The sequence below is a fragment of the Dermacentor variabilis genome, chromosome 1 (genome assembly GCF_050947875.1).
Source record: "Dermacentor variabilis isolate Ectoservices chromosome 1, ASM5094787v1, whole genome shotgun sequence".
Taxonomy (NCBI): Eukaryota; Metazoa; Arthropoda; class Arachnida; order Ixodida; family Ixodidae; genus Dermacentor; species Dermacentor variabilis.
Genome location: NC_134568.1, coordinates 231,218,232 through 231,245,107, shown reverse-complemented (window position 1 = coordinate 231,245,107; position 26,876 = coordinate 231,218,232). Strand labels below are relative to the sequence as shown.

At 43.1% G+C, this 26,876-nt stretch overlaps 1 protein-coding gene across 1 annotated transcript in view; it reads right to left on the bottom strand.

The window, feature by feature from the left end:
- LOC142558914 (uncharacterized) overlaps positions 1 to 26,876 on the bottom strand; it is a 195,028-nt gene that overhangs the window by 34,205 nt on the left and 133,947 nt on the right. The window contains exons 8-12 of the mRNA XM_075670811.1: positions 24,715 to 24,929; positions 23,236 to 23,536; positions 15,832 to 15,908; positions 11,883 to 11,934; positions 8,981 to 9,238 (exon numbers count right to left, since the gene is read on the bottom strand). Of these exons, the coding sequence (XP_075526926.1) occupies positions 8,981 to 9,238; positions 11,883 to 11,934; positions 15,832 to 15,908; positions 23,236 to 23,536; positions 24,715 to 24,929 (903 nt within the window). The remainder of the gene's footprint in view (positions 1 to 8,980; positions 9,239 to 11,882; positions 11,935 to 15,831; positions 15,909 to 23,235; positions 23,537 to 24,714; positions 24,930 to 26,876) is intronic.

Sequence of the window (26,876 nt, the reverse complement as noted above, 5' to 3'; positions counted from 1 at the left end):
TCTAATGCAGAATTGTAACGACTACAACTGATTAGAAATGACTAAAAATGCTTAGTAGTGAAGTGAAGTGAAGTTTATTCTTCTTTTCAAGGAAAAGAGGGGACCAGGACAAAAGGCGGTAAGGCTTGATGAGGCCCCGGTACCCATACAGTTGGCAGTAATAATATAAAGACAAAAAGAAATGTGCATAGAAGGCGCGACAAATATGTCAAAACAACGCTACAATGTGCACAGTGAAACTTAATTAGGGAAAAAGACAAACATGTGCAAGGCAATATGCAAGCACTCAAAGTCATACACGTACAAATACAATGCATACATGACTAGTGAATAAAGACACGAAAAAATTCAACCACAGTACTATTCCGCAATAAAGATAGATGGAGAGAAACATATGTATAAACAAACGGTAGATTAAATTTTTTTTACATTTGAATTTCGCCTTCAATCAAACGTCGTTTCATGTTTTTCTTGAACATACTTATAGATAAAAAGAAATCATCAGTAAAGGGAAATTTGTTGAGGGTGTTGGGTACTTGAAAATTTAGCTTTTGTCTACCATAATTCGTGCGCGTTCGCGGAACTCGTAGTTTTACCTCTCGAAGGTTGTAATTTATAGTACTGTCAGTAACAGAGTACAAATGGTTTCAATGAATGTATAGCAACAGCCCTAGATAATACACTTGGTCAGTTACACTTGGACAACAAACAAGGGTTGTGTATGTAATTTTTGTGGTGCGCCGTAATAGCCCTCAATAGCCCTCAAGGTTCTTTTTTGTAGCAGTAGTAGTTTATGGTAATTTGAAGACATAGTCGTACCCCATACAAGATTACAATATGACAGTTTTGAGAAAAACAGTGCGTTATATATTGACACCTTTAAAGGGACACTAAATGTTACTATGAAGTCAAGTTAAAGTAATAAAGCAATGCTCTAGAACGTCTAAGGCGTCAATATAATCGCAAACAGAGCTTTAGTAACCGAGAAATTGAGGTAAATGAATGACACGATTTGAGACCCCCCCAGCAACATTCCGGTACTAGCCCGATGATGAAGGCACTCCTCATCATAATTTATGTCACTAGTACTCAACTACTCGTATTAAGAAGATCATTTCATTAGGTTATAAGACAGAAGAAAATGCTACTTGCCTACTTCTGTTCGATTCTAAGAAAAAAAATTAAATTTTGATGTTACCCTTCAGTAGTATGGGTGGTCGAAAGGTTTCATTTTCACTCGACTATGGCGCGCGCGCTTTGGAGTTTCAGTTGTTTCATTATTGCATCGTGCTGCGCTGGTTTTGCTGGCTCGCGAAACTTGAATTTGGAACAAGCAGCGAGAATGCCACGTCCATGTGATGTCGTGGGATGCGCGAACGGTTCGCGGAACTTGGCCAAGGGCAGTTGCAGCGGCGAATCCAACGTTACTTATCACTGTGTGAAAACGAGTGAACCTCTCCGTTTGAAGTGGTTAAGTGCCATACCTCTGCCACATCACGTTGGCAAAGAGCCGAAAAATCGCATAGTGTGCTCGCTGCCCTTTCGTCCAGAGGATTACGAGTTCAACGCCGACTTACTGAAGTCGTGGGGAGTGCCTTTCAAAGCAATACTTTCCCGTAGTGCTGTTCCGTCGGCCTTGCCTGCATGCTCCGAAGCGCAAGAACAACTGCAGGTCGAAGACGGGGCGGTGAGTGCGGCATTTGGTTTTCACGAAGGAAAAGCTACAAATGTGCGAATATGTACAGCCATGACATACAGTTGCCGTCGTAGTAGTATGCAAGGACACCGGCAGCGCGAGCCCTCAGCAGCAGGTCACGTTCATCAGTGCTTAAATCGCTAAAGTCGAGCCCAGCATCGCTAGCCCATGTGTCGTTGTCAGGGTTGTCTATTGCAATGAGCGTCAAAGTTGGCGTCATAAAATAAAGAACCAGCTTATCGTCGCGCGCTTTCCCTTCCGCTAGCCACCATAGTTCCGCTTTCGCGCTGCTGTGGGCTCCGTCTTGGCTGTATGGATGTACGCAATCAAAGGCCTTGCGAAAATCTAATAGGCCAAGCGTATATTTTTTACAATCAATGCTAACTATTATTTTGTCTTTAACAACTAACAGCGCTTGTTTCGTGGACCTATTTTTTATAAACCCATACTGTGAATCAGCAATGACATTGTATTTATGCAGAAAATCGGCTATCCTAGCATTAATAACGCTTTCAAAAATTTTTGATAGAACAGGTAATACCGAAATAGGTCGGTAATTAGAGAGTTTATTTATGTCACTACCTTTATATATTGGAACCACTCGAGCCAATTTCATTCTCTCATTCTTTAAAGAGTAATGACCTGTAATGACTAATAATGACTAAAATGACTTGTAATGACTACTGATGACTATGATAAGACCAACATGTCTAACAACAGCTTGTAATGACTACAATTGATTACAAATGACTAAAAATGCTTAGTAGTGAGCAGTAATGACTAAAAGAAGATAAAGAAAAAGAGGTGAATGATAAGAAGAGGAAGAGTAGGCTTTCGCCATTCACCTCTTCAGAGGGATCTTAAAGGGAAGCTGAAACACTTTTCGAAAAAAAATGAGTTCTCTGCGGCATTCTACAGTTTTGAGTCCCCTGAACACGAATATCTGGTTCAAAAAGGGCGGAAACGAACGCAAGCGGCTGTTTTTTCAAGAAAATGCGCACTAGCGCCTCAGGGCATCGCGCGAACGCCGCTGTTGCCCGTGATTGGTCGGGGCCGCTGTGACGTCAATTGCGGCAGTCGCCGGTCGGCGCCGCCGCATGCCACCATTTCAGAGCGTAGCACGCCGTTCTGTTTTGGCTTCATAACTGAGTTGTAAGCATTATGGAACGTTCTCGCTGTCTCGGACAGCTTGTGTTTTCGCCGTACATGTTCGAACCAGCAGCCGATACGGAAAACGATGGTGGCAATGGTGGTAACGGCGGCAACGACGATGTTGAGTGTGCCAACAGCGAGAGCTATTTGTGCACCTTCTCGCGCGTTGGAAATCTTACCTGGTGCGTATGTTTTTTTTTTTTTTTTTCATGTAGCTGCACGTTCCAATGACGGGAGAAAAAATGCGCCAAAGTGTCACTGGGAACTTGCTGCTGGAAGAATGCCGAAGCACTAACTTCTCAATAGATTGTAAACACGGGTGCAATTTCGCGATGTCAAGCACTTTGCGGCTGCTTGTCTAAAGTCCCGTGGTTTTTTTAGTGTTGATACACAATCGCGAACATAAGTGCCGCGTTTCAAACCGCGCACATGCAGTGCTGCGAGGTACAGTCACGGAAGTTGCTTATCATGCACATCCAGAGATGACCAGAGGTATTATATGTGCAATATTCATACTATGGTTCGACGACTTTGCGATTGTGGCTCGATCAAGAATCGGTATGCGTGCTCCATGCTAGTGTTGACATAAAGATATTAGGCAGTTTTAGCACCGCCGTGTGGTAAACATGATAACTGCAACCGTACGTCGAATGTCACTAGGCAAGCCTATACTCCATTTCATACCTCAGGTGCAACGCTGTGGAAGCTACACACGAAGTCCGGTCACCAAAATTTATTACTGCGCGCGTTTCTGTCTATGCTTCGCAGCGTGCCAGCGGCGTTTGCTCGCGCGAGCATGCACGTGAACCTGCCGCGACGGGCAGCTTCACGAAAGAACATTTCACGAAAATCGCAAAAGAAAACAAACGTGAGCGGCAGCGGCAGATCTCTCGTAGCGTCATTCCGTAAAGCGCAGGACGGAAAGAGGCATGCCAGTACATGCCAGCACGCCGGTCCGGCAGCTCGGTCGCCGCGAATGACGTCACTCTCGCCGGTTCTCTCCTCTGGCAACCACCTCACCCGACGCTCCGGGAAGCGATGGGGGCATGTCCGCGGAGGTGATTTAGAAAGCGATTTCCGCCCCTTATATTAATAAAACGAAGAAAAAAAATTCGGAACCGTAAATTATTAGGTCTGTTCTTCCCAATGCCAGCAATTCATGGAAATTGAAAACCGTTTCAGCTTCCCTTTAAGAGACCCTGTAATTTTTTACTCATAGTAGCAAGCCCATTGCTCCTTTTTTACTGCATTATTTATGGCCTCGAAGCAATGGTTGTCATTTTGGGGAGCATGCACAAGCCTCCTCATACTTGACTATTGAGTTCAATCAGCTTTTCTGTACAAGCAAGCTGGTCTAGTCATGCGCCACTTTGCTGAGCGCTTTACAGTACTGTACAGTAGTGAACGAGGGCATTTGCACAGGCAGCGTTCAAAAAGTAAGAGATTATACTGCTAGTCAAGCTTCTGCCGAAGGTTGATCTGAAATCAATTGCGTGCTCTTGTGTGAGTGAAAACTCCACATGACGGGAAGGATTGCTTGCAATAAAGCTACACATTCAGTGTCAGAGCGCTGATGGTTAAAAGCAATCCGTGGTGGGAAAAAACAAAGTTGCACTTGAAATTAGTCGAATACAATCATCAAACCAACACGCAGTCTCGAGCATGACTGATGTTTGAGACATCATTAAAACAGAGTAAATGTCACAATGGTACTGAGCACGTGCTGGTGGGCGATTTGGTTATACATGATTACAACGAGGGCGCCAAATAACACAACGAACGAAGGAAGCACAAAAAAATAGCGCCTACGTGGTTGTCTCATGTCGCCTTCCTTCGTCCGTTGTTCTATTTGGCGCCTTCATTGTAGTCGGAATGGTAACCCAACAGAAGCTCCTGAGTCTTCACTGCTGAATGTCCTTTAAAAATAATGTTCCCAATCGACGAAAGTGCAAATTTTGTGTTGTTTGTTTGGGGAAGTGCTAAGCACTGGCAACTAGTTTCAACGATACTTCCTGTCGAAGTTTTATTTTTCCAGACTCCCCAATGTGCCAACTGTCAAATCTGATCAACAGTGAAGGTGAAGTCATTTTAAAAGGTGCATGGCATTGCTCATTAAAGAATGCAAATGGCGCTGTTTAACAATACATTAAGAAACTGTCAATCAAAGTGATTGATTTATTTGGGCCCCGTAAGGAAAGAGAGTCTCAGAGATCTGTGGTCGTTATTGACGAAGTTATTTAGACGAATTCATGCAATATAGAGTTCATTCTATTTTCGAATACAAAATTGGTTTTCCAATATATTATCTGGCTATTTTTCTGTGCTTCCTGTAGGTGGGAAAAGTAGGGTCGCTTGTGCGAGATTTGGGCTTCATACCAGGATTATGGGAGTATGTTTTAAATAAGTAATCGCAAATAGGCTCTAAAATTACTCTCTGTTAGCTTTAAACGAGAAGAAAGGGGGTTAGCAGAGGGACCCGATTTTTATTAGTAATATCATAAGAAGCCAACAAACACTGACACCAAGGACAACATAGGGGAAATTACTTGTGCTTAATAAATGAAATAAAGAAACGATAAATTAATGGCAATTAAAGTGGATGAAAAAACAACTTGCCGCAGGTGGGAACTGAACCCACAACCTTCGCATTTCGCGTGTGATGCTTTACCAATTGAGCTACCGTGGCGCCGTTTCCCCATCCACTTTCTTGGGTATTTATGCCTCCTAGTAGAACCCTGGGAGTGTTAGCCAGCGCCACCACTCACGGACCTTGGTGGCGGACGTGGAACGTCCTTTTTGCCACAGGCATCACGAGAACGTGATCTTCTTTGGGTGAAGGCAACTGGTCAATAAACCCACATATGCTACCTGAAGGCATCAATATAGCCGGATTCGAGACCCTCATTATGTAATAAACGAGAAGAAAGGAGATTTAACTTCAGCTGTCTGTGTTCCAGAAATTCTTTCAATTCTTCTCTGGTCAGTTGGGTTGCTCAATGCAATCAGCCCCCCAGTTGAAAGGATGCCAAACCTTCTTTTGTGGCCTCTGTTCAACCACAGTTTGACTATAGGAGTGGCCAAATCCACAACAGTGCATCAAGTGGATCTTGTTTTGGGGTACAGCAAGCAAATCTTGCTGCTGAGAGATAGCCAAATTTTAGGGTTTGCCCTGAATACAGTGAAACAACAGCTTGTTAGTTGTCAGCCCCTGATTTGCACAAAGCTTAGCCTTTGCCTGAGCACTGGTGAATGAGCTGGTGCCGATTCAGCCAGGGCTAGTGCTCGCTTGTTGTTGCACTAGGAAAGCTCACCGTCTGGGCAAAACTTGTGAATGAGAGTTCATCACAAGAGAGCATGAATGGAAAAATGAAACCGCTGCAGCTACCATGTTTGGATTAGAATCATTTTTCGCAGCCTTCTGGTTGGCAAAACATCTTGATCTTTTTGCATTATCAAAATAGAATGTTGAAACCTAGTCTTGCAATAATAAAAAAAAGTATATTTTTTTTATCCAATTTTTCAACCCGCATCTCCCCTTAAAGGAATGTGGATTCAATAATACTCATTTTGTTCTTACTGTCATGCAGTACAGCTCCTATTGCTATTAGATCCAGTGCGCACATTAATTGAAAGGCCGTGTTCATGTATGCCGGGATGGAGCTATAAAGACCCCTCAGCAAAACGTTCATGAAGGTTTTAAAAGGCTAGAAAAATTTGCAGTTTCTACCTCAGAAATTACAGAACTCTTGTCTTTGTGGCACATGATGTAAATTCAGTAAGGTGTGCAAATATAAAAAACGTTGAATACGTACTAATTGAATATGAATAACTTCAAATATTAAATCAAATATAGTGCCATTACTGGCCCACGTCCCTTTGGAGTAGCTTTTTAAGCTACCAAAAGTGCATTCCAGAGCAGGTTCATGAAAGTAATTGCAAACGGAGCTTTTAGAATAGGCAGGCCATGTGAAAGCAATAAGTAGTCGCTGGTTCACAGCATCAATCTAAATGTTAAAAACCACCACTTCATCATCCCTCACTATGGTCTGCAACAAAACAGTGGTGCCCAAAGATGTGTTAGAAAAGTACATAAATGGTTTAGAAAAGCATGAAAACAGCTGGACAGGCAGCAGGCACATTTTTGAAGTGTTTGAGCGAGATCTTGTTGCTAAATAAATATATCCGTTATCATGAAATACTCTGTAAAACAAAAAGAGATATTGGTTATACAGAAGAGGTTCGTGTAAGAGGCATAGTGTCCCCCCTTCACCTCCCTTAATGAAATTAAATGAAATTGGTCATTATTTTTCTTTCTTTCCTTGTCATATGATCGTCCCAACATCATCAACTCAAGATTACAGAAGTCTTTTAAAGATAAATTATCCATAATTTTGATAGAACTAATTTTAGCTATGCGGATAGTTGCTTGCATAGGTGGTTTATGTGCTTTGGCAGATGCAGTTTTGGCAAAAAAGTAGTCGGCATATAATAAATATTATTTTTTTTCATTTCACAATTTACACTACATGGTCACATTGAAAATTTGAGCGATAATATTAAAAACATTTCTTGGCCAATCCCCCCTATATGTGGGTATGTGCCATATCATGAAGATCATCATCATCAACATGCGGAAATCATCTCAGAGGTAGTTGGCGTTGGCACGATATAAATATACATGCAATCGTGGCCTAATGGTCAGAGCATCTGGCTGCTGAACTGGGGGCCAAAGTTCGATCTCGGCATCAAAGAAGCAATTAATTTTTAAAATTATTTTAGTGTGAGCTATTCGGCACGACAGCAGCAGCAGCCATCAGCCACAGTAAAAAAAGTCCAGGAGAGTTTGCAAAGAAAGCTCCACTTTAATAACTGTTCCGTATTTTTCTACATTTTATTCCGATAGCAATTAAATGGACACTCCAGGCGCATTTCTGCTGTTGCTGTCAGTGTCACCGCAAGGTTCAATATAAAGTACAAGGGCGATAAAATTGTAGCCACACGCCGTATGCTGCTGTATGTGCGAGTGAAAGCATCCGAGGGTGAGCCGGCGATCACGGCTCAATCTTGCGCACACAAGCAAGGAAAGCGAGGACAAAGCGTGCCGTCTTCCATCGCAAGCAAGGATCTTGGGGGAGGGTATGGAGAGGAGGAGGGGGTTCTACTCCGGGCAGCTCGGGCGTGCACGGGCGCCCGAGCCGCTGTATCTTGAAAGCCATCTGCGATGGAAACAGAGTCTGCCGCACACTGTGTTTTCGGGGCTTAGTTCATGCTGATGCGAGATGTAGCGCACAAAGGTGAACTCACTAGCTGCTGCTGCCATGCTTCCTCACTCCAGTGTTGTGACTGGGAGTTTTTGCGGTCATCAAGTGAGATCTGTTCACGTTTGCTTGCGCACGCATGATGCCATGCTTGTTAAATTTGTTAGTATGCCTATGTTTACAAGTTTATATGGTTGATAAAACTACTATCCTTACTTCGTATAGCTAGCTGTCCACTAATTTGCTATGGCAATCAATGTTTCGCCTGTCAGGCAAAACTGCATCTTTTATTTCCTCAAAGCCACACAGTGGACACATTGCAATTCCACCCATGCTTGTAGCCTTCAGTGTGAAAGTTGCCAGCTCAGTACATGCACTAATGGTAAAAGCACACATCTGCCTGCACTTTCCTCCGGCAAATTTGCTCCCTTAATTCTGAACTGCTGTAACCAACAACTTGAGACACAGGGAGATCAGCAGATGTGCTCTAGCTGCTTTAGGCTTCGGAGAAAAGCGGAACGAAAGAAATGCAGAATAATGATGACGAGGAGGGAAGGAGGGGATGCATATGCAAATTGCACAATGGCCATACTAAAGCCATTTGACCAGTCCTGTGGCATGAAAAATTTCCAATAGAGCTCTTATTGTCTGCTTTGCAGCTGTAACATCAAGCCATGGGCCCAAAACAGTATCCCTTGACAGTGGCTGCCAGCTGATGTTGGCTGAGATGTCACACAGTGTCCATTGCTCCGATCTGCATGCTGGGCAACCAGGCAACAGTTACAAAAAAAAAAGTGCACAGCCTTGGTGGCTACAACCAGAGCCATGGCTGTCAATACTAACACCACAGAAAGAAGAGAGATGTGCTCCTTGCCTTCATTGGTCCCAGTGGATGACAGCCCCAACAGAAGGAGGAACTGACGCTTAAGTTGCTGGTCCGGCTCCCGCATATTTTTGCGTGGTGACAGCTGATCAAACAGCCGCTGCTGCTGCTGCTGCAGCTGCTCACTGGATAGTGCTGGTGGCTCCTCTTGATCCACACACTTCAGAAGTGGGGGTGGTGTTGCACACAGTCGCTCCTCTCTCCCATAAAGACGTGTCCAATGCCGAATAAATTGTTCCAGTTCTAGTTCTAAAAAAGAAAGGTGATCGGGAACAACTAAACAACACTGCCATAACAAAGCATGTCAGAAGGATGTAATATATGACAGCAAAATACAAATACGTTTGTCTTCCTTATTTTTCCTAGCTTACATGATAATTTGACTCAAAGAAAGGCATTACCGGTTTCATTTACAAGAAGAAAAAGCTCAAGGCACAAGGGCAATGCTCCCCATATGCCCATCCAACATAGCGAAATCTGCAATGACTATAATGTAAAAGAAAATGAAATGCGTGCCTCATAATTTAAACAAAAATGGTTTCAGACAACACAAAAAGCTCTATCCTTGCACATGATCTCCAGCACTACAAATCAAATCAAATCAAATCAGCTTATTTCGACACAAGAGGAGAAAATACAACAGTCATAGCAGTGATGCTGTGGAGTGAAATCAAAAAGCCACCAAGGCTTCACAAAGGCTTTCACACCATTTCACAGCCTAAACTTCAACCAAAACAATAGAGCATGCAAAAATGGGTGACAGAGCCATGGTGCACAGCACAGACAAAAAAAGCAAGGCGTAAAGCCAGCTTGAAATGTGAAAGTACATGGTTAACAGATGTACAGCAACAATATCCGTAGAGGCAAAAAAGAGAGAGAGATCCTTTCAGGCACTGGAGAACCATGCATTCTGGCAATAGAATTTCATACTTCTACAATATAAATTTTAGCACAAAGAAAGAAATGAAGTACAGTGGAACTTTTATTACTTGTCCCTTTTATGAATACTACAACAGACGTCTTGTGATGAATAAGCAAGAGCAAAGCTGCCATGTTTGGAAAGTTTAGCCTTTCCTTTGACCTCCAACAAAAGTGCATTTAAAGGGACATTAAAAAGAAAAATAATTTGAGCTGCATTAGTGAATTACCATGCCACAATACCCAAAAAGACACTCTTACCCCAAGAAGATGCTTGGTAAGCTAGAAAAGGCACGAAAACAAAAGACGAGTGGCGATGCCGCATTGAAATTCCCGTACCAGCTCGCCATGACGGCGTGAATTTTGACTGTCTGCCTGGGCCTAGTTAAATTATTATCCAAAAAATGGACTACATTGTATTTTACGAGAGGCAAAGGCTGGACTTCGGAACTTTTAAGGAACTGCAACAGCTGAAATGTGAAAAAATACTCTGTAACTTGTGACATCAGACCGACATACCAGCCCCGGTGTTTTGGCGCAAAGTTAAAAAATGAAACTTTGACTTGTCATTTTCTCTTCTAATAACCTATTACCATGAAATCAATAAAGGTAGAGTTCTTTAAGAATACTTTATCAATCTAAACTAATTGAGTGTTTCACTTTGGTGTCCCTTTAAGATACGGAGTGCATGGCACTTAGAATTCAATAATTCACTTCATAAATTACCTCAATTAGTGACAGCTGAGTCTGGCATTACTCGGTGAGATTATGAAGCCATGACACGCATCAAAGTGTCCTTGAACTGCAGACACATCACTTTGTGTCCCCATAACATACGAGCTGTCCCAAGTACTATGCGTGTGCTGGTGCACTTTTAATGTTTTTTTTTTTTTCTGTATACAGTGCTACCTCAATGATGTGAACCTCTCTGGATGGTGCAAAGGTGCCTATCACCCAAATTTCGTATCACCCAAAACATAAAGACAGACAATTTAAGTGAGGAAGTGGCAGAAAAATGGTCAACCTGCTGAAAAAAATCTTTTTTTTCACAATCCTAAGACCTTTCTTTATATTATGACAAAATATTTAGAAGAAATACACAGCATAATTTGAGAAATTTGCACTTTTTCGTGTGTTGTCTTTGAAATTGGAAAGAAAATGAGGCTTCGGGAGGTGCTGTCGCACCGCTGATCACACGAGCGCGCCTTTCTGTTGACGCAGTGCCGCTATCTTGGTATCACCATAAACATGAGAGATTGATGATTGAGATAGTGGCAACGCCATATTTCTTCATGCAGAAATAAGAGCAACGAAAGTCAGAACGAAAAGGGAAAACTAGCTTCCAGATTCGTGACTGCAGTCACGTGGTGCACGGGGAGCACTCCTATTGGCTGAAGCGAATTTGAATCACTGGCGCGGTTCTTTCCCACACATTATGGCAGCAGCAAGCTACGCACTTTGCACGTTCCAAGGCTGACATTTCAAGACCTGCCTAGTTACCTGGAGTTGCTTTTGTTGCTGTGTCTTAGCTACTGCTGCCCGATAGTGATAAGGGTATGATTTGCCCAAGATAAGGAAATCTGTTTACTTTTCTTTGCAGTGGCAAAGCTACTTTGTATTGTGCGATCTGACAGGTGAAAAGGTAGATAAGTTTCAAATTGTCATCGGCAACCAATGACGACGGAAAGCGTGGAATACAGAGATATGGCTACCCATGCAAGCGAACGATGCTGATCTTGCTGATGTGGTAAGACTGTGTCATGTGTGATTGCAGTCTCCTGATAAAGTTGCAAGATGCCTGAAAACGGCTGAAAAGTTGCATGATACTGCCTAAAACAGCTTGGGGGCGAGGGTTGTATTCCTTTAGGATACCAATATATTTACACTGACCCATCAGAAACACTTTTAGGCGAAATTAGTTGAGCAACATAACTTGCAGCTTACAACAATCTTCCATCATTTAATTTAAACTTACCTCTTTTCTTCTGGTGACTTGTGAGCTCGAAATTGCTAAAAAACTGTAACTTCTGAAAATAATAATAATAATAAAGAAATCAGTCGCATTTCTAAACAACAGTAAACCATAAAAAAAATGCAAGGAATGGATTGTATACAAACAGTTCAAGCTACTCCAATATCCATGTAGTACAGACTTGATACACACTAGAATATATGCTAATGCAAAGAAATAATAGTTTCAGCCTGTCTGCATTTATGAAATATCAGGTCAAGAGAGACATAGATATGAGCAGCCAGGTTGGTGGTGCCATCTCGTGGTGTAGAGTGTAACCAGAGAGGACATGGAGGTATTATTTCAATGACCAATTGTAGTCTACTTAGCTTCTGATGTAAAGCATTGCCAGCAACATAACCATTAACAAGCAGCGCTTTTACAGGGCGTCTACCAAGTTGACATTCCCAAATTCCCTGAGTTTTCCAGGTTTTCCTTGAGTGCCTTTTCAATATTCCCTGAGTGACAGAGAACTTTGTTTTATGTCGACACGGGCTCCCTACATCATGTCGCCCAATGGCGTGACTCACTTAGTAAGCATGTTAGAAAATAAAAAAAAACAGCTGAATCCAATTTGAATAGTACGGGGTAGTGTTTATTTTATTCAAAAAGAAAACAGAAGGGAGGGGCTAGTAAAATGCACAGCGATTAAATATCTCCGAAAGAAATAGTAAAACCCATTGCAAATTGAGTCAAACATTCTCAAATACGAATTAAAAAGGGATGCATACAGAACATTTTCGAATATGAGCTATTTCTATGAACTGATAGCAAGCTAATTGGTATGAAGCCTGAACTTTATCACAAGTGAGATTCTCTCGTAACAGCTGGTAAGTCAACCTCAACTGTCCTGACATACTCTCAGTTCGTGCACAACGCCTCAGTGTTGCGTTTCACTGTTTTAAAGAGTTTTTTTGCTTAGATGAGGGACACCTGCATCTCGGTGTCAGCCAACATTGCTTTTACAGTGAAAGCTCCTTCAAAATAGCGGCGGCATGCTTCCTTTCCCGTTCATTTCTCAATGCGTATAGGTCCTTTGTCTTCTTGTTTTCCTTCGGCTGCGCGTTCGCCACACTGACTATTTGAAGCATCCTCTTCGACAGTTGTGCAGTTAGCGTCCGATTTTTCGGACTCCCTAGGGGCCGCGAAAACGTCCGAAAAAATGAATGCATGTCTTTTACAGCCCCTAAAGGCTCAAATCACCACAGGCATGCCCGAAAAAGCTCTGAAAGCCTGCCAGTGTAGTTATTAGGCATATCGGTGCTCGTGCTATGAAAGAATATGGAGGGTGCACGCGTGTATAATTAAGGAATACATACTGTGTCCCGTGACAGTTGCTCCTTCCCACACTTGTTATGCTTCCCAGCATAACATTACTGTAATGAGGTGAAGCTGACTTTCGGGAACTGGCATTATGCACCGTGCCGTGCTTTCCGAACTTCGAAGCCAATTGCGATGACCACAAAGGCGGTGTCGGTGCCATTGCTGACAGGGGCGAATTCTTTCAATGAAAAACACGGTACAGAATGGCAAGAAGCTTAATACCGAACCTCGAAGCAGCCACGCCTAGCACTGCCGTGATGGCGGCTACGGCTGCCAGTGAATCTGCATGCGAGTGTGCCGGTTCGAGGCGGCGAGGTTATCAAAATGGCGGCGGTTGTGGCTTTTATTAATGCCATTTCGGACCTGCGGTGACGGCAAAAAGACCGACAAATCGGATGGCAAAGGGTTCTTGCGTCCGAAAGTTCAGACGTTTTTATACATTGACCCTACGGGGTACGTATGGCGCCGCGAAGCCGTCCGAATTATCTGGCGTCCGGAAAGTCGTTCGTTGACTGTACTCTGGCAACTCCTCCAGCCGACTACGTGGCGTCAAAGACAATTCGTTACGACTGCTCTCTGTTACTCGGGACAGCATTACCGTAACTTTGGGTTCCCTTTCAATAAAATTACAGCTAATTTTCCCTGATGGAAGCACAAATTCCCCGAGTTTTCCCTGAGTTTTTCCAGACTACTGAAAATCCCCGAGAATATCCGGTTTTCTCGGCTGGTAGACACCCCGTTTTATCATTTTCGTTCGACAAGGGCCCTTCATGAAACAAAAAACCTTTTAGACTTGCACACAAAAATGGATACAGAAAAGGCACCCAGGTTCATAAATCAGGGTGTCTAGTAAATCTCATTGAACATATTCCGAGCCTTTTCCAGGTTTTGCATGACTTTTGCAGTGGAAAGGCAATGCCTTTGCGTACATTAAAGGGACACTAAAGGCAAATAGTAAGTCGACGTCGACTGTTGAAATACCATTCCAGGAACCTCGCAACGCTTGTTTCGTGCCAAGAAAAGACTAAGCTTATGAGAAAATTGTATCTGAAGGGTCTGAATACCTTTTTTGAAGTTCAAATTTCCCGCCACCCAACCGCGGGAGTGATGAGGTTGCATACACCATCACCACCCTTTGCTGCAGTCGGCGAGTAAAGCGGCGCTTGACAGACAGTGGCACTGAGCCAAGACAGAGTGCCGCATTTACTGCTGCAGCTTGTTTTTGGTCAAGTGCCTAGACCGTTCGGGTATCCCGCGATATCACATGGAAGTTGAATTCTCTGCTACTTGCAGTTTGTGAGAATTTCGCGAGCCAGCAAAACTAGCGCAGCACTACGCGATCTCGAAACTACTGAAACGCGAAAGCGTGGACAGCGCAGAATCGAGTGAAAATGAAACCTTTTGACCGCCCACGTTATTTTCAACGGTAATTTCAATTATTTCTTTTTTCTAAACATGAAATGAAACTGGACAAGTAGCATTTTATTTCATCTTATGATACGAGAATGTTTTTGCAATGAGTAGTTGAGTACTAGTGACAGAATTTAACTGAGGATTGCTTTCGTCATCGGGCAAGTGCTTAACGTCCCAAGAGAGTCTCTAACCATGTCCCGCATTTACCTCGATTTCTCGATTATTAAGGGCCTGTTCGCGATAATATTGCCGCCTTAGAGATTCTCGAGCACTAATCTATCACTTTAGTTTCACTTAGTATGTCCCTTTAGTGTCCCTTTAAAATTTGTATTCAGTGTAACATATCAGTTCATATTTCCTTTAACAGCAACCACATGTAAAAAAAGGGGGGGGTACGGGGGGGGGGGGTACAATTTGTTTTCGTTTTTTCTGAGTGGTGATGCTTTATTTTGACAAAAAGTGAATTATGCAGATAATATATATTTTTTTAATGCAAATGCCTTTCTGCATTTCATAGTAATCTTTAGGTCATGGGGAAATAAGTGGGAATGTGTTACTTCTATATAAAGTATGAGGGCTGGATCAATAACAAAAAATTTTAGAAAAGTTATGCCAGAGAGTTATCCCCTCATTCAGAAATGTGCCTTAACTTCAAGCCCATATGTGACTTGGACAAAATAATGCCTTGGCCACATTCACTCCAGGCATCATACAGATCAAATCATGCCTGTGCTTCAATTTGAGATTAATTTCTGAGTACGGCGGTAAGTGCAGTGTTCGGTGCATCAGCAACTTACTACACTTCATGCATATTGCAGTATTTTGCTTTAATACTTCACAGCAGTCGGAAGAAACTGCTAAGGATAATTTGCCATGCCTCTTTGCCTCCTTCTCCAACCCAAACAAAGCTACAATGTACCTGACATGGAAGCCTATGATTTCCTTTTATTTTTTAATTTCCGCAATGCATTACTCAGACTTTACAAAAGCATTGATAAAAAAAACTTCAGCACTGCTTCTTGCTCGCAAGACTTCACACATAGAGGAAGCTACTATTTACTAGTTAATATTCTCTTAATACACTCATAAAAGGGATGGCTGTCCTCAATTTCTAAAATGTTTAAAATCAGGTGTGGCGTGCTAAGACCAAATAGAAAAAGATGGAAGTCTCTCTCACTTTAGGGTTGAGATCAAGACACAACGGGGGACCTGACCAAATGACAGGCTTCTGCAGAGTGAGTTCCCAGTCATCATCTGCAAAAACAAGCATGAACTTTTCATCATGGCCTTTCACACAAAACTACAAAGAGATGTTGCACACGTTAACATAAAGTAGCTAAGTTAATAAAGTCACAATAAAGTACCTTCAGAACCTTATACATCACACCTGATAATTTCAACCTCAGCAAGCTAGCTGTTTTCTACTGTTCACATCAAGCACATATAACATTTCTAAATGGTGCTATAGAGCCCACAAAATAACAAGGTTCGTAGGACTTCTTGTGGAAAAAAAAACTTTCAAGGCAGTGACAAAATATTTTCAAGGATTAGAGCCGCCGATCCCTGGCAACTCGAAAACACCGTTTTCACTGCATTGTATGAAAACCGAATGAGCAAACAATTTTTTTTATTGCACATGAAACAAAAATGTGCTCGCTAATTATTTTCCCCATAATTACAGTAGCTTAATATAAACCACCACCAGCCACCACAAACTAGATGGCTTCCTACCACAAAGATGCTAATCATATCAGATTGGCTTGACTCTGCTTGCAAAACCTCGTAGATAAATACACAAATAAAAGCCAGTAAGCTTAACCAAAAGGCAACTTCAAGAACTTTTAAGCAATCCATGAAATGCAAGAGCTTTCAGGGCTATGAACAAGGCCATTTTACATTCAATGGTTTTTCAATGGTTTCAAGGGCCATTACAGAACCCTGGTACAATCAGTAAGCTTACACTACAAAAGAAAAGTACAAGCCGCACAAATAGTATGCTTGTAATTTCAAGTGCCAGCCACCAGATGTGTTCATCCTTTTTATTTTAATTGTGCAGCAGATTCCTTTTCAGGCAATTAAGGGGCCGCAGGAAAATAGTTACAGCAAATACGTTGCAAAACAGTACTTTCATGAATTCAAGTAGCGACAAAGGGTTTAAAGTAAGCGTTCTCCAGTAGTAGGTTGCCAAAGACATGGTCTGCTTAGTTTCTCATTTCTCGTAAAAGGAAAAGAGAGATCAAAAAAAGAAAACCATACTCTGCTCAGAGACTCAAATATAGATACGAACCTTGTTATAACGAAGTCGTATCCGACACGAAAATACCTTCATTATTGTATCAGCCATTGATAAGCGTTGATATTAGCAAAAAATTTCAATAAAGTCTACGCGAAAAAAGTGCAAGCATGATGCCTCCAACAGGCCAGCAAACAGTCTCCTGGAGATTTTTCATGGCTTGCTGTGTGGATACATGGCACGGAAACAACAATAAATTACACCTATGTGCTCTGCATCGTTGCATATTAGCAATAGTTCAATCACATGAGATCGGCATGTTGGTTTGCCAGCTGCTGTCCAACTAAGCCACATGCTCCAAATCAATGTTTTATTACAATTTGCTCTTAGTAGAGTCGCGGACCAACTCTTTCATGCACAGAGGAAACCGTGCATGGACCTGAACTTCGCTACTACTGCTGTCGGTCAAGCCAGTGCATATCTCACTCTCGACTGCTGATGAAGTCTTCTGGCGTGAACATATTAACAGGGAGCTTCCCGTGACAGTTCGTCATCAGCTGCTTCTCCGGTAGTTGGTAAATTTCCTCACAGCCATATTGCCTAGGCCATTGTGCCTAATCAGCACTGCTTGATCAGGAGTCAGCAACCGAAGTTGTGCTTTGCTGTTGAGTCAACATGTGAACTCTGTTCACAACAACCGTGTTTGCAGCACCACACACATGAATCATGTCAGAAAAATCTAGCAGCACACCATGTGGTATCTGAAATTTCAGCTGCCAATACACATTGGTTCTAGAGGTAGGTGGCAGTGCCAAAGGGAAGTCCGAATAATAGCACAGGTACGAAAAACAAGGCTCCTGAAAAATCAATCAGCAACTGTATTCAACATTAGTGCTACCATGGAACCAAAATACAAGAGTGTCTTGCAAAGAAATATTCAGTTTGCTAACCCAGATAATGTATCAGATTACAAGTTTTTGTTACAGCAGCAGAATATGCACTGAATTAAAGCATGACCAACCAAATTTTAAAATTTACTTCGTTATATCTGATTTGTTATATTGAAGTTCAATGACATTTTCTTTGAGTACAGGCACCATATCCAACTCTTCTCATTAGGGACTCGCAATGCCCCTAAATATAAGAAAATGTGGTACAGTCAAACCCACTTATAATGAGCCCAGATATAACAATCTCTCAGTTATAATGACAAAAGGATAGAAAGTTGGGCGAGTTCGTACGATAACATACTCTTGGATTGCAGCATGAAGTGACACACACACAGATTAGAAGAAGTCAGGACGAGCGCTACCTCTCAATGAAATCTTTCTTTACTGAAACTATCAACATATATACTGTAAAAACCCGCGTATAATATGAGGTTTTTCCCTATTGTTAGCATCCCAAATTTTCGCCTCGTACTATATGCGTATCCGAACAAAAATTTCAGTCAGAAATTTGGGCTAGAAGTTTCGGTTTCATTATTGCTGCGTGGCTATGGCTTGACTTCGTTATAGCTGCATGGCTACGGCTTGGCTTCCTTATTTCTGCGTGGCTACAGCTTGGTTTTGTTATGGCTGCGCGATTACAGCATCGTTTCTTTATTGTTCAGTGTGCACCTTGGCAGCACACGTGAAACCGTGCTTCGCAAAGTGCATCTTTTTTAATCCGCATTGAAGGACCAAGATGTCAGACCACGAAAACAGTACTGAGCTTCTTTCAAGAGAAAGGTCATTTTAGCTGCACAGGGTATTGGCAACAGTGCGGCTGGGAGGCAGTTTGGCATCAACGAGGGAAGCATTCGTGGATGGCGTCGCAGGGTGTCTACCAAGTTGACATTTCCAAATTCCCTTAATTTTCCAGGTTTTCCCTGAGTGTCCTTGCGAAATTCCCTGAGTGATGCAGAACATATTCTATGTCAAGACGAGCCGAAATCATATCGCCCGATGCTGTCTCTCTAGTAAGCGTATGAAAAAGATTTTAAAAAATGACTTAATCCAATTTGAATACTAAGGAGTAGTGTTTATGTTATTCAAAAAGAGAATAGAAGGGAGCAGTTAGTAAAATGCACAACATATAAAATGTCTTCGAAAAAAATTGCAAATCGAGTCAGACATTTTCAAATACGAATAAAAAAAGGGGATGCATACAAAAGCAAATATTTTCGAATATGAGCTATTTCTATCAACTGATAGCAAGCTCAGTGGTATGAGGCCGGAACTTTGTCACAATTGAGATTCTCTCTCAACAGCTCGTAAGTCAACCTAAACTGTCCTGACATACTCTCAGCCCTCGCACGACGCCTCAATGTTGAGTTTCACTGCTTTAAAGAGTTTATTTTGGTTTGGATGAGGGACACTTGCATCTCGGAATCAGCCAACACTTTGTTTTTTGAGCTCGAGCTCCTTCAAAACAGTGGCAGCATGCTTCCTTTACCGTTCATTCCTCAATGCGTAGGTCCCTTCTGCTCTCGTCCTTCTTCCACCGCTCGTTCACCTCACGGACCATTTGAAGCATCTTCTTGGTCAGTCGTACAGTCAACGTCTGATTTTTCTAACTTCCTAGGGGCCGCGAATACGTCCGAAAAATCGGCCAGTTGGAAAAAAACGAATGCATGTCTTTTACTGCCCTTAGGGCTCAAACCGCCACAGGCACATTAGAAAAAGCTCTGAAGGCCTGTCAGTACACGTATTAGGCATATCAGTGCTCTTATTGTAACAGGAAATACCGGGTGCACGCATGTATAATTAAGGAATACATACTGTGTCCCGTGGCGATAGTCCCTTCCCACGCTTGTTATGCTTCACTGCAACACTTTGCGTATGCTTCACCAAGTAACATTTCTGTATAGAGGCGACGCTGACTTTCGGGAACTGGCATTATGCAATTCATCATGCTTTCCAAGCTTTTAAGCCAATCGCGAGGACCGCAAAGGCCGAGTCCGTGCCATCGCTGACAGCAGTGAATTCTTTCAATAAAAACACGGCACCCAATGACAAGAAGCTTCATAGCGAACGTCGAAGCAGCTAGGCCTAGTGCTGCTGCAGTGGTGGCTGCAGTGGTGGCTGCAGCTGCCAGCGGAGCGGATCTGCATGTGAGAGAGCGCCGGTTTGAGGCGGTGATGTAATCAAAATGGCATCAGTGGTGGCTTTGATTACCCATTTGGGACCTGCAGTCACGGCAAAACGTCTGGAAAATCGGACGGCGAAGAGTTCTTGCGTCCGAAATTTCAGATGTTCTGATACATTGACTCTATGGGGTACGTGGTAGTGCCGCAAAGCCGTCCAAATTATCGGGAATCCGGGAAGTCAGTCGTTGACTGTGTGCTAGCAACTCCTCCAGCCGACGACAGGACATCAAAGACGATTCATTACGATTCCTGTCTGTTACTCAAGCCAGCACTACCGCGACTTTTGACCCTTTCAATAAAATTACAGCTAATTTTCCTTCATAGAGGCACAAATTCCCTGAGTTTTCCCCGAGTTTTTCCAGACTACTCAAAATCCCTGAGGATTCCCGTTTTTCCCTGTAGGTAGACACCCTGCCTTGACAGAAGGAAGCCCTTTTCACGTGCAGTGGAACGCGAAGGAGCTTTCGCGGCCCAAAGAGTGGGACATTCCCGCAAGTTGAACTCGCCCTGACGGAGTTCGTACGCCAACAGCGAGCTGCGCATATAGCTGTGAGTGTGGAGCTTATGCAGGCAAAAGCTAAGGAGCTTGCAAGAGAAAAAGGGCTATCGAGCTCTGCTTTCAAAGCGAGCAAGCACTGGATTTATCGCTACATGTGCCGTGCTGGACTTTCCTTACGCTGCCGAACTTCGATTTCGCAAAAGCTGCCCGAATCGTTTCAAGAGCTACTTGTGGCTTTCCAGTGCCACATTATTTCGCTGCGCAAGTCCAAGAACTTCCAGCTAGGGCAAATCGGCAATGCTGACCAAACGACAGTTTTTCTGGACATGCCATCGCCCCTCACCGTGCACGAAAAGGGCTCTAAATAATTTTATGTCTGGTCCACTGGCAACGAGAAAACACGAGTTACTGTCATGTTGTCATGCAGGGCAGACAGACGCAAGCTCCCGCCCTGTGTTGCCTTCAAGCACAAGACAGTGCCTAAAGGTGAGGAGCTGCCTTAAAATGTGGTCGTGGGATGCTATGATAAAGGCTGGATGAATGAGACTCTTGTGCTCGACTGGATAAAGTCCGTCTGGTGTAGGCGGCCCGGCGCACTGTTGTCGTTCCCGTCCATCCTCGTCCTGGAAGCATTTCGTTGCCATTTGGCCGACTGGCCAACTCAGTGAAGAGGCTGTTGCGCGAATCTGGCACTGAACTCGTTATCTTGGGTAGGACGACGTCTCAGCTGCAGCCTTTAAATGTTTGCGTGAACAAGCCATTCAAGGACGTGGTCAAGCGGTGTTACGCAGATTGGATGTGCTCAGGTGAGCCTGCAGTGACATCAACCAGGCGGCTGAAGCGGGCTTCACCAGCCACGCTATGCAAGTGGATTGTGGATACATGGGCCAGCATACAAGAGAACCTTGTGCGTCGCGCATTCAAGAAGTGTGGAGTCTCAAATGCGCTCAATGGCACAGAGGATGAGTACCTCTGGAAAGATATGTCGGAGAAGGAACTATCTGAAGAGAGCCCAGCTGAGGAAGACAGTGATTAAAGTGCGGAGTGCAATTTAGATAAATGTTTTTGTCGAGTTTTCCTAAAGCGTATTATACGCGGATAAAACTTTTTTTCCATTTCGCGTCCTAAAAATTTTACCTCGTACTATGTACAGGTTCGTATTATACGAGGGTTTTTACAGTATAAGTAATTGCAAATACCACAGCATACGAACATCACAAGGTCTAAGCACTATAAGATAAACATATCAAGAGCTAGGGAAGGCAAAAAAAACGAGCAACAAAAGGCACTACTTGAGATTAACACATGTGCTGAGAAGACAATGAAATTCGCTTTCTAACAGGGATATTGATGCGTGGCTAACAGAAGTGTCTCCTAATCTTTTAATGTGAAGTGCCTCAATTATTTCCCGTGCGGTTTGGCATTTATGTCTCGAAAGGAGTTTTGTGTTTCGAACAGAGGCTTACAACTGGTATTGAAACAATGCGACGATAGATGTGAAGTATTAGGGTTGTCAAGTGATTGTTTATGTTCTTTTAGTCTCATATTGATACACCTGCCGCTCTGTCCAATCTAAGCTTTCCCGTACTTGTGTGGAATCTGATAAACCTATACCTGTGTTACAAGGCACTAAAGGGGACACATGCCTAACGCCGCAATAATTTTTTCTTCTTCTGCCCCCCTGTTCAGTTTCCTATTTATCATAGGGCACATCATAGACAATTTGCAGGGGGCCGAGAAAACTGTATTGACGTCATATCTACTGGCCACGTTCCATAAACTGTGTGACAACCTATGTACATAGGGTACCACAGCAAACCTTTCTTCCTTTTTCTGTCTTTCTTGTTTCTTAGCAGCACTTTTTACCCATTTCAAAAGCGTTTCACAGGTTAGTGAGAACAAACCTATTATCCTGTTCATTTGTTATATATGTCAAGAGTTGCTATTGTTGCTGTCAATATCATGCAATCTGGTAACACTGCGGCTGCACCATGTCCACCACCACGTAATCTTGCAAAGGGTTGGCGTTTGCTACGCCATTATCAGAAGATTACGGTTCGTCGACGCTTCGCTCTACTGCCAGGTAGAATGCTTCGCTCTCGTGTGCAGACTATAGCCATGTCCCATGGGTAGTAAAATATATCACACGCTCTCAAACAAAACATGGTGGCTGCACTCGCAGTTTCGAAATGACAGGGGATCAGAACCAGGTGCCATTTTGTAAGAGCTATATGATGCCGCATTTCGTTCTTTAGATAAGACGTTTGTAACAGAAATTTGCTACTAGATATGGGAACACACTGGGAACAAAAATTACACTGAAAATGTGCATTTCGGATTAAAGTGCTGTAGAATCGTAACTGCCAGCCAGCTTCAGTGCCACTCATTTCTGGGTGTTTTCACGAGCAAGTCCATATATAACAAACTACTGATGTAATGACCACTTTTCGCAAAACTATCGAATTTGTTATAAATGGGTCCGGCTGTAAAACTAATTACACAACATCGACATCTTAGGAGGCCTATTCTTGGTCAGTCACTTTTGAGATCATTTTTAGTGCGCATCCACTGTATAAGCCAGCAGACGGGGTGTGCATACAGCCCCAATAAAGACCTCAGCTGCTCGACATAAACTGTGCCTTCAGCAACACAACTACTAATAAGTAAGACAAAAATGTTGCATCCTGAAACACAGACCCCCCAAACCTAAAATACAGACCTTCCTCAGAGTCACTTTCAGCTGAGCCTCTTGCCCGTGCTTCCTTCCTGCGCTGCTCAGCCATATCTAGCCGGCTCAGCACCACTGGGTGTTGCTCTACATGCCGGTGCTCCGATGTTGAGACATCAAGCCGAACAGGTGATTGCTGAACTGGAACAGGACTCGATGTGGAAGACGGTGGTGGAGACTGCGCTAGCGGAAGACTTGGCTTCAGAGAGGCTGCTGCTGGCTGCCGTATAGTGGCCGGGGCCATGGCAGATGTGAAAGACGCTGGCAGTGATTGAAAGTTCTCCTTTGTTACCTGTGTGTCACCCAAACAAACCATACCTTTAATAGAGAACACGGTACACAGCATCAGACCAAAACAACTAAAGAATCTTTGGACAAGCATGAATTGAATGCAGTCATTTAATTGACGAATGTAGCTTTATGTAAAAGTAATGACATGTTTTGCGATTCATGCAATAAGTACCTAAAGTACAAGAGCACAAGCATTATTTTTATGTATCGCTATAATAGGCGATTTCAAAAAACATAATTTAAAAAAGATTTAAAATTTTTAGATGGTGTGCAAGATGTCTGTCCATAGGAGGTTTCAATGAGATGCCGAACTGCTACAGTACCAATAATGTAACAGTGTTCATGAGTTCAGCCTTTGAAGGCCTGTCTGTAAAAAATCTCTTCCTCCCTAACTAGCAACACTTCACAAAGACTAATTGTTGCATGACATTTATGAGATATAAAATTAATAAATGGCAAATATAACAGACTAAGTTTATTTATACACACAAAGCCAAAAATAAAAGAACTACTGTATTCGCATGAATGCAACACAACCACGAAGAAAAGAGGGGGTACTTTTTTTAATGACCCGGAAAATAGTAAGAACAATACTGATTTATATAGAAACTACAGCCATGGATAGAATGTGTTAGTACAGTTCAATGTGTGATCCATTATGGAATTGTATGCTTTCGGGGGTGGTACCACATGGGGAAGCACTACAATAATGTATCAGCCATTGCAATATGCTAACAGGTTCCAGTGACATGCTGCCCTGAGAAGTCAGATGTGTGTGACAGCACAGCAGCATTTGCACGTATGACACCTCTCGAATATACAATGCATTTGTGGTCTGGGCCTTCAAACACTTCTGCACTGCCACACCCTATTCCCATTGTTCACTTTTCAGCTCCAATCCAACAAGCATCCTCCCGTGCATGTGCACCAGTATTCTCTCAAGATATGAAAAGGCTGGCTTTCCTGCGTAGCTTAATTATCCAGTGACTGAACTTTTTGCATAGTGAAGGATGGAATAGGAACAGAATCTTCTGTTATACAATGAGCATCGTTTCGAATATAATGCAAGGTACTTTCTTGAGGTGGTACTTTCATAAAATCACCTTACACTGTATTCATGCAAATATTATAATTGTCACACAGTAAACGTGGAAAATGAATGCAAAAATCTACTGATACCTGTAAGTGGTGGAGGGGTGGCACATCATTGGCCAGTGGCCGCCAGGGCTCTGCACTAGCCGGATGGCTGAGATGCTCTGAAAAGGACTGTTGAGAGACAAGGGGTCCTTGGGGTTGGGGAGGAGGCCCTGAATGGCTTGTAGCCAGGTTCAGGGGAGTCAGAAGAGATGGGGGGCTTCGCAACGGTTCATGGCCTCCTCCAGAATGAGATGAGCCTACAAAACGCAAAAAAAGGCATCTACTTAGCCCTTTTGTCATGCCAATACCTACGGTGTTCAGGATGGACACCTTCTCTGCACCAACAAAAATGCAATAGAATGCATAGAAAGCAGAAGCACAAAGTGCAAAGAGCTGGTTCTAGACAACAAAAAATTTTTTCGTTTTCAGCAGGCAATTCTGGTTACTGCTGACACATCAACTAAACGTGTGTTGACACAGTAAAGCCCACTAAACATATAGAGTTGTGCTTTGCTGGCTACTACATCAAATCTGTACTATCTAGGCCTAAACTCCGCAAACTCCCCGCTTCTTAACACTTACGCCTCCCCCCCCCCCCTTCCAGGTTCCCACGAAAAATGTATACATAGCGTTCTATTCGTGTCACTCTCTATTTGTATGACTCAAGAACAAGTAAAATCAGAATTGCACAAAAAATTTCACCAACAATTATGATACTCCCTAATGCAAAATTTGAGCGCAGCTCTATACCGTATCTACTCGCATAATGATCATACTTCTTTGTCAAAAAAATTGCCGCAAATTCAGGGGTGCGATCATTACGCAGGTTAAATTTTCCACGAAAAGAAAAAACATTTTTTCGATCCCGCAGTTGCTGCGGAGCAAGCCAAACACGCTGAATGGGATTTTTTTTTCTTTTCGCGAGTACATTACGCGCACTGAAACAGTTTTTTTCGTATCAGTAATGAATAATATCGTTAATATCGGCAAGTCTGTGGCAATAACATAGCCATGTCCACTTTGAGGGGACAGAAACAGAGATGGATGTGCTTAGCTGCCAGTGACATAGAAACACATGGCGGGTATGCTGCGGAAACTGCGGCACTTGTCTTCACTACTATCCTAATAGAGCATATTTCCGCTAAGGGTGGGTGAATATCTTAGCTATGCTACAACCGTCAACGTATGAATAGGGTGCACTTCTAACGTATCAGTGTAAACGTGGCTACTATCGTTTCCGCTCGCAATTTGTTGCATGCCCACGAGTGCAAACGAGAAGAATCGAAAGGCGCCTTTTTTGTTGTTGTTGACCACAACCATTAGAAAGCCTACAAATAATAAAGCCAAGGCAAGTTTGGTTGTAGCTTTTTTTTTTTCGTGGAAGTGTGAAAAGTTATAAAAGGAATAAAATGGGGCATCTGCTTAAGAATGTTTGGTGCATGCAGACCACTTGGTATGTCTTGAAGAGTAGTTCGCATAGCATTCGACAGCATTCGGCAGATGGTAAGCGCGATCACCATTAGCTAGACTAGACATATAGCTGCGGCAAATTCGGGGTGCGATCATTACATGGGAAAGAGAAAAAAAAATCACATTTTGACAACAAAATTCAGGGGTGTGATTATTACGCAAGTACGATCATTATGCGAGTAAATACAGTATGTGTTTTCATTTTGTGTGTCAATATTTTGTCTATTATAATTATATAGTTACACGGTTTATACTAGGAAGAGAAGGCTGTGAGTAGCGTGCTTTGTTTCCTTACAGACAATGCGCGCTACTCTGGTGCCATATCAAAGCTATCATCGACGCACAGCCCGTTTTGCGTGGCACTACGCTTTTCTTTTCGAGTTTTCATTCCACGAACGACGAGAGCAGCCCTTCGTCACGGGGAAATCGTGCTACCAGTGTCAGCGGCGAAACACCCAAGGGAGCATCAAATCGAGCTGCTTGCCATTGCCCCTTGCAGGAGCAGTGATACACGTCACACATGCTGGTACCGGAGAGTGACCTCAGCAGTGGACACCGCTGACGAGTGTAGCTCTCCCCACCTCACGCAAGCATGACCCCCCCCTTCCCTTGGAAGCGCAGATGAGATCGCCCACGTGGCGGTGGATGCCCTGGCCGCCAGCAACTCAACACATGCACAAGCTGTTCGCCCTCCGCTCCTCCTCCACTTTTTTCCTCGCACAGTCTTCTTTCGT